The 7,040-nt window shown below is 36.5% G+C and overlaps 1 protein-coding gene across 1 annotated transcript in view; it reads right to left on the bottom strand.

The window, feature by feature from the left end:
* Nucleotides 1–7,040, bottom strand: part of IFT81 (intraflagellar transport 81) — a 109,323-nt gene that overhangs the window by 93,005 nt on the left and 9,278 nt on the right. Inside the window, exons 6-8 of the mRNA XM_012663414.1 lie at nt 5,781–5,846; nt 5,357–5,467; nt 3,285–3,369 (exon numbers count right to left, since the gene is read on the bottom strand). Of these exons, the coding sequence (XP_012518868.1) occupies nt 3,285–3,369; nt 5,357–5,467; nt 5,781–5,846 (262 nt within the window). The remainder of the gene's footprint in view (nt 1–3,284; nt 3,370–5,356; nt 5,468–5,780; nt 5,847–7,040) is intronic.

Raw genomic sequence — 7,040 nt, 5'->3', positions numbered from 1 at the left:
GGAAAACCACTAGTTAACATGTATTAACCATTCATCTTGTAGGAAGCACTGTACTGGTTTCTTAAATATCAATTAAATATATCATATTTCCTTGATTTTTAAGATGCCATCGATTATAAGATATCAACTAAATTATTAGGTTATTAAGTATGAAGTATCCGATTTCCTTAAGTACTAAATTTGACAGTTGGTATCTCTGACATTTCACTTTGACACTTCTTGTTTTATGTTTATTGTGAAGGTACAACCTTATTCTTTCAAACACACAGTTTGGCTTGTGATTATCTTTCAAAATTTTTTTTAGAGCAATTTTTGTGAAACCATGGATAAGTCAAAAATTCGTGTTATTTTTGAATATGAGCTCTGTCATGGAACCAATGCTGCGCAGACATCTTGAAATATCAATGAAGTGTCTGGGAAGGATGTGGCTAATGAATGCACAGTATGTCGATGGTTTGAGAAATTCTGTTCTGGTGATTTTATCTTGAAAATGAGCCACATGGGCCACCTGACACCGAGGTGGATAACGATGAGCTGAAAGCTGTAGTGGAAGCGAATCCATTTCAACCTACGCGTGAATTAGGAAGATTTGACGTTACTATTCCAACAATACTGGACCATTTGAAACAAATCGGCAAGGTAAAGAAGCTGGATAGATGGGTTCCGCATGAATTAAATGAGCATCAGAAGAGAAATCGTCTCAAAGCTTGCCTTTCTTTGACATCAAGACATAAAGGCGCGGTGTGCGCCACCCGAGGGATGGACATATTTGAGGCTTGGACTTGGGGGGGAGCGGGGGGCAGGGGCAACATGCGTAGCCTAAACATCTGTACCCCCATAATATGCTGAAATAAAAAAAAAAAAAGACATAAAGGCAAAGACATAAAGGCGAATCATTTCTACACCATATTGTTACATGTGATGAAAGATGGATTCTTTTTGACAATCACAAGCATTCGGCACAATGGTTGGATAAAGATGAAGTGCCAAAACACAGTCCAAAACCAAATACTCATCGAAAAAAACTAATGCAAAGGCAATATACGTAACCTAAACATTTGTACCCCTGTAATATGCTGAAATAAAAAAATTAAAAAAAAAAAAAAGCTAATGGTGTCTTGTTTGGTGGTCCAGCGCTGGTATTATCCACTACAGCTTCATAAAAGCTGGTCATTTGATTATAGCAGATGTCTACTGCAACCAATTGGATGAAATAATGAGGATATTTGCAATTAAGCAGCGGAGACTGGTTAACAGAGAGAGGTCAATCCTCTTGCAAGATTCGACCACAAGTTACACAAATAACACTGCTCTAACTACAGAGGCTGGACTTGGAATCTCTTGTTGTCATTTACCATATTCACCAGACGTTGCATCATCTGACTACCACTTTTTCCACACTTTGGACCACATCTTGCAAGGAAAAATATTCAATTCTCAAGAAGCTGTGGAAAATGTCTTTTGTGATTTCATCCCCATTCACTCTCCAGGCTTCTTCGCTGCTGGTACAAGCAAGCTACTGTTAAGATGGCAAAACTGTATCAACAGTTTAGGCATATATTAAGACTTTGATTAATTGTGCTGCTTCTTGTTTGAGATGCAATAAATTACACTTTTGATTTGAAATCGGACATTTCCTATTTAATGACCTAATATAAATACCATGTTAAATGAAAGATACATCCCAATTGCAAAAACAATTAAAATGGGAAAAAAATCGTGTTTAGAATTAAGGAAAGGAAATACTGTATTGTATCTCTTTTTTGTTTTTGAGATGGGGTGTCACTATGTTGCCCAGGCTGTCCTTGAACTCCTGGACTCAAGCAATCCTTCCACCTTAGCCTCCTGAGTAGCTGGGATTACGGGCTCATGCCACTGCACCCTGTTATCTCTTTTAACAGCTTTATTGAGATATAATTTATATGCCATAAAACTTACCCATTTAAAGTGTACAATTCAATGGTTTTTAGTATATTCAAAGAGCCGTGCACCATCAGCACATTCAATTTCAGAACATTTTTGTCAGCCCCAAAAGAAACCTCCATACTTATTAGCAGTTACTTCCTGTCCCCCACTGTCCCTTCCCACAACTTCAGCCCAAGGCAACCACTAATTTGATTTCTATCTCTGTGGATTCACTTATTCTGGACATTTCATATAAATAGTATTATACAGTATGTGGTCTTCTGCAACTATGTAGTTTCTTTCACTTAGCATGTTTTTGAAGTTCATTCATGTCATACCATGCATCAGTACTTCATTCCTTTTTTGTGGCAGAATAATATTCCATAGTATGGAAAGACCACATTTTGTTAATCCATTCATCAGTTCAGGGACATATAGATTATTTCCATTTTGCGGCTATTATGAATAATGCTGCTATGAACATTTGTGTTCAAGTTTTTATGTGGACATATGTCTTCAATACTCTTGGTTATATACCTAGAAATGGAAATGCTGGTTCATATGGTTACTCTATGTTTAATATGTTGAGGAATTATCAAACTGTGTTCCAAAGCAGCTGCATCATTTTACATTCCCACAAGGTAAGAGGGCTCCAATTTCCACACATTCCCATCAACACTTGTAATTGTCTGTCTTTTTTGTTATAGTCATTCTAAGTATTATATCTTATAGAATTTCTTAGGTTACTACAGAAAGATGAATTAACCCTCTATCAGCTGGATATTTATAATGGAATATTTTTCCAATACAAATGAGAGTTTTGCATTGCTCCTTCAGTTTGCGTGGACTCCCTACTGATGAGCAAAAACACTTTTAAAATGCCTAGGATGGGTTTGGTGGTGTAATCTGGGCTTCTAGAACAGTTTATCCTCTGTGTAAAGCTAATGTGAGAACAGAGCCAGGGATACTCACGTCATTCGCACTATTATTCTACAAACCAAAATATGAAAAACACTCAGTTTTAAGGGTCCAGCATTTTATTATTTTTCTTTAAAGCCCTGGCTTTAAAACAATGATTCACTTTTTCTCCATCCATCTTCACCACATCCATGTTAAGTACTTTATACACACACACCAGAGTGCCTCCCTGCACAGTTGTTACCACTACCTTCAACTTTTGACTGAATAACTGGACAGGAATTTTTAAAAACCCCAAGAGGTCTTCATCAGGGCTCTTCTCCCCAGTAAGGAAATGATGCTCCAAAATGCTGAGATATCACTTGATGATAATTTATTCCCATTAATTGATTGCTTTTAGGAAGATTCTTATTTAAATTAATATTTTCTAATCACCAAATCTTATAATAATTTCCACTTACTTTCAGGCTTTGCATCTGCTGCAGCATGGCGCATACTTTTCAGCTGGTTTTGTACTCTTTGCAATCTCTGCACTGCATGAAATAGCTTTAAGATACAAATAGATCCATTACTTGTTTAGTCTATTGAAGGTTATCTCTCACATAGGCAAGTAACAGAAAATATGAGTTCCATGTAATTCTTATGACATAAAAGGAACAAATAATAAGAGCCAAGAAAATTACTATATTAAACCCAAAATGTAACTGATTCTCTCTCTCTCTCTCTCTCTCTTATATCTTTTCGTGTAAATTTTTTTAAAAAGCTTTCAGATATTTTTTCTTTAGTTATTTATTGAATTTTGTGATTAAGGAAAAGTACTTGTTAAAGAAATATACACACCAGACTTTTCTTGTTATAACATGGTTTTCTTAATGCTAAGGAATGTTAACATTTTCACAGTGAAGTTTCAGAATCAGAAACTGATACTAAGTAACCATTCAGGGCATAGGCAATGCAGCTTACTGTTGCAGTGAAACTACTACAATACCAAGTCAAATTCCAACAGAGGCAAACATCTAAACTGCCAATTTCGTAGAAAATGAAGCTGTTGAAATATATATATAATTATTTTTTTTTTATAGAGAAAGGCTCTGTCACCCAGGCTGGAGTGCAGTGGCATGATCACAGCTCACTATAACCTCGAACTCCTGGGCTCAAGTGATCCTCCTGCCTCAGCCTCCTGAGTAGCTAGGACTATAGGTGCATACTACCATGCCTGGCTAATTTTTTTATTTTTGTAGAGATGGGGTCTCACTATGTTGCCCAGGCTGGTCTCTAACTCCTGGTCTCAAGCAATCCTCCTGCCTTGGCCTCCCAAACCATTGTGATTACAGACATTGGCCATCACACCTGGCCTAAAAATTCTTTTTTTTCTTTTTTTTTGGAGATAGGGTCTCACTCTGTTGCCTAGGCTATAGTACAATGGCATAATCATAGCTCATCGCAACCTCAAACTTCTGGGTTCAAGTGATCCTCCTGCCTCAGCCTCCCTAGTGGCTGGGACTACAGGCACATGCCACCTTGCCTGTTAATTTTTTAATTTTTTTCTAAGAGATGGGGTCTCACTATATTGCCCAGGCTGGTCTCAAACTCCTGATCTCAAGTGATCCTCCTACCTTAGCCTCCCAAATTGCTGGGATTATAGGCATGAACCACTGCATCTGGCCTGAAATATATTTTTAATGTATAAGTCTACCTAGATTTTATGATAGATTTTTAATAAAAGTAATACTTTCTGACCAAATTTTTTTCTTTAAGGCAAAGTTTTAAAATGTGGAGTGTGGGCCAGGCACAGTGGCTCATCCCTGTAATCCTAGCACTTTTGGAGGCCGAGGTGGGAGGATTTGCATGAGACCACGAGTTCTAGACCAGCCTGAGCAAGCAAGATTTTGTCTCTACAAAAAATGGAAAAATCAGCCAGATGTGGTAGCATGTGCCTGTATTCCCAGCTACTCAGGAGGCTGCAGCAGGAGGATCTCTTGAGCTCAGGAGTTTGAGGTTGTAGTGAGCTATGCTGACACCACTGCACTCTAGCCCTGGCAACTGAGTGAGACCCTAGCTCAAAAAAAATAAAAACAAACAAACGAACAAAAAAACATGGAGTGTGGGTGATTTTAAGCCTTTTCATGATTTTCTTATTTGCCACTGGAGTAAACTGTAGAGAGTACTACAATCGGTAAAATAAAAAGGATGTTCTTATAGCCCCCAAATCTACAGACATCTTTTAGAGATTCTAGAAGTTTTATTAGCAGTTAACCTTACTGCTTAACATGACAATGAATCTTCTATAATGTTGGAACATGAGCTAAGCATAGGCCAAAAGACAGTGCATAGATACAGAGTATAAAACCTGAAAGGTGATATTGTTGCTACTGGTGCCACAAAATACTTCTCTTAATTAAAAGAATATTCGATCATGTCAACAAAGGGAAACATGAATTTCTACAATTCTAAAACTCTTCTTTCTTTACATCTGAATTATCAGAAGGAATTATTTCTTTCATCCTAAGAATATAAACTTTTATGTGGATACCTGATTCTTTTGTTCCTGTTTCTGTTGTGCAAGAAATTCTTCTCTCTCTTTTTCAACTCGAAGTTGCCTTGCTATTTTAAGCATTCGTTGATGATTTTGAACTGTCTCCACCTACAGTAAGAGAATAAGTAGTACATGTTACTGTCAGGTTTGAGGAAAAAATTAGCATGTCACATGACTCAGACATCCACTTATCATTTCCTTTTGGTAAACAGTACTTCCTAGAAATGACAGTAAAGCTCTAGACTCCAGGTCCTTAAAAGTTTTGGGCTACTCGCTAGGGAGATTCCCTTTCTGTCAGTGTTATTTGAGTCCATTCTTAGATGTACACCCATCCCTAGCTTAATCTTTATTTGCATTCCTAAATCTTTGCAAATCCTTGGGACATGGGGCCAAAGTCTTACAGTGCTAATTCTTGCCTTACCCTTTTCTTCAAACGTTCAACTCTCTTAATGAGCTGATCCTTTTCTTCTTCCATTGCACTGATATCCTAAAAAGTAGTAAAGAGGACATTATAAGAAAAAGTATTCTTAGTCTGTAGGATTCTTATTTTGATTATGCATCTACCAGAGTATATAACCAGAACATTAAGGAACAAAGATCCTCTTTTGGATGAAGGTCATTTCTATTTTTCCCCCAGGGCTCTTTATGCTGGGTAATTTTTTTGGCAGCTTAAAGTTCATCTAGAAAAGCAACTAAAACAGGTTATAACACAGCAAGGTAAAGCTGCCAACCAGCACATTTGCATTCTGATTCCAAATATGGGCACATGATTTTTCAAAATCTTCTATAATGGAAAGAGTGCAGGTTTAAATACATGAACAACAGCTGCTGACATCCCATCTGCTCTGTTAAATACCAAACCACATATTCTGCCAATTTTCCATCAAAATTATTTTTAAGACTATGGTGTTTTCAAGACAGAAATTTGTGTCTGGTTTTGCCACAATTAACAAATTCCTCTCTGAAAATAAAGACTTCAAAAATAAATTACTTTCCTTTTAACCAGCTCCATAGTATTTTGTAATGAAAACAAAAAACTTTAAAAATCCTTCCTAAACCTAAAAAATTAATAGCCTAACTATCACAGTGATATTAAAGGTAAAATATACATGGTAGTCAGTATTGATAGAATTTTGGAAAATGGGCACTCTTACTCACTACTGGTAGCACTGTATTTAAGAACAATATCAAAAGTCTTAAAATAAATGTTCATCCCTTCTAGTCCAGTAATTCCACACTTGGGAATCTGTCCTAATAAAATATTCATGAAAAGTCACAGACTTCTCCATAAGGATTCTTATTTGATGCTAATTATATCTAAAGTCTGGAAACGACCTAAATGTCTGAGAATTTTAAAAAACTACAATACATAATACAATGAAAGTCATTAAAAATTATGCAGAAGAATGTTTAATGACATGAGAAAAAGTCATGATATGACATTACTTGAAAGAAGCAGATTATAATACCAAGAAAAAGATTTAAAATATATTTACCAAAATGTCAACAGTAGTTATCTCTAGAGCATGAGATTATGAATGAATTCTTTTCTATTTCTTATTTAATCATGTTTTCTAAATTTTCTGTAAAGAATATCTCCAAGGCCGGGCGCGGTGGCTCACGTCTGTAATCCTAGCTCTCTGGGAGGCCGAGGCAGGTGGATCGCTCAAGGTCAGGAGTT

Source organism: Propithecus coquereli, unplaced genomic scaffold (genome assembly GCF_000956105.1).
Source record: "Propithecus coquereli isolate 6110/MARCELLA unplaced genomic scaffold, Pcoq_1.0 Scaffold81, whole genome shotgun sequence".
Lineage (NCBI taxonomy): Eukaryota > Metazoa > Chordata > Mammalia > Primates > Indriidae > Propithecus > Propithecus coquereli.
Note: the sequence above shows the minus strand (reverse complement) of the source record. Positions and strands in the feature narration are given on the sequence as shown.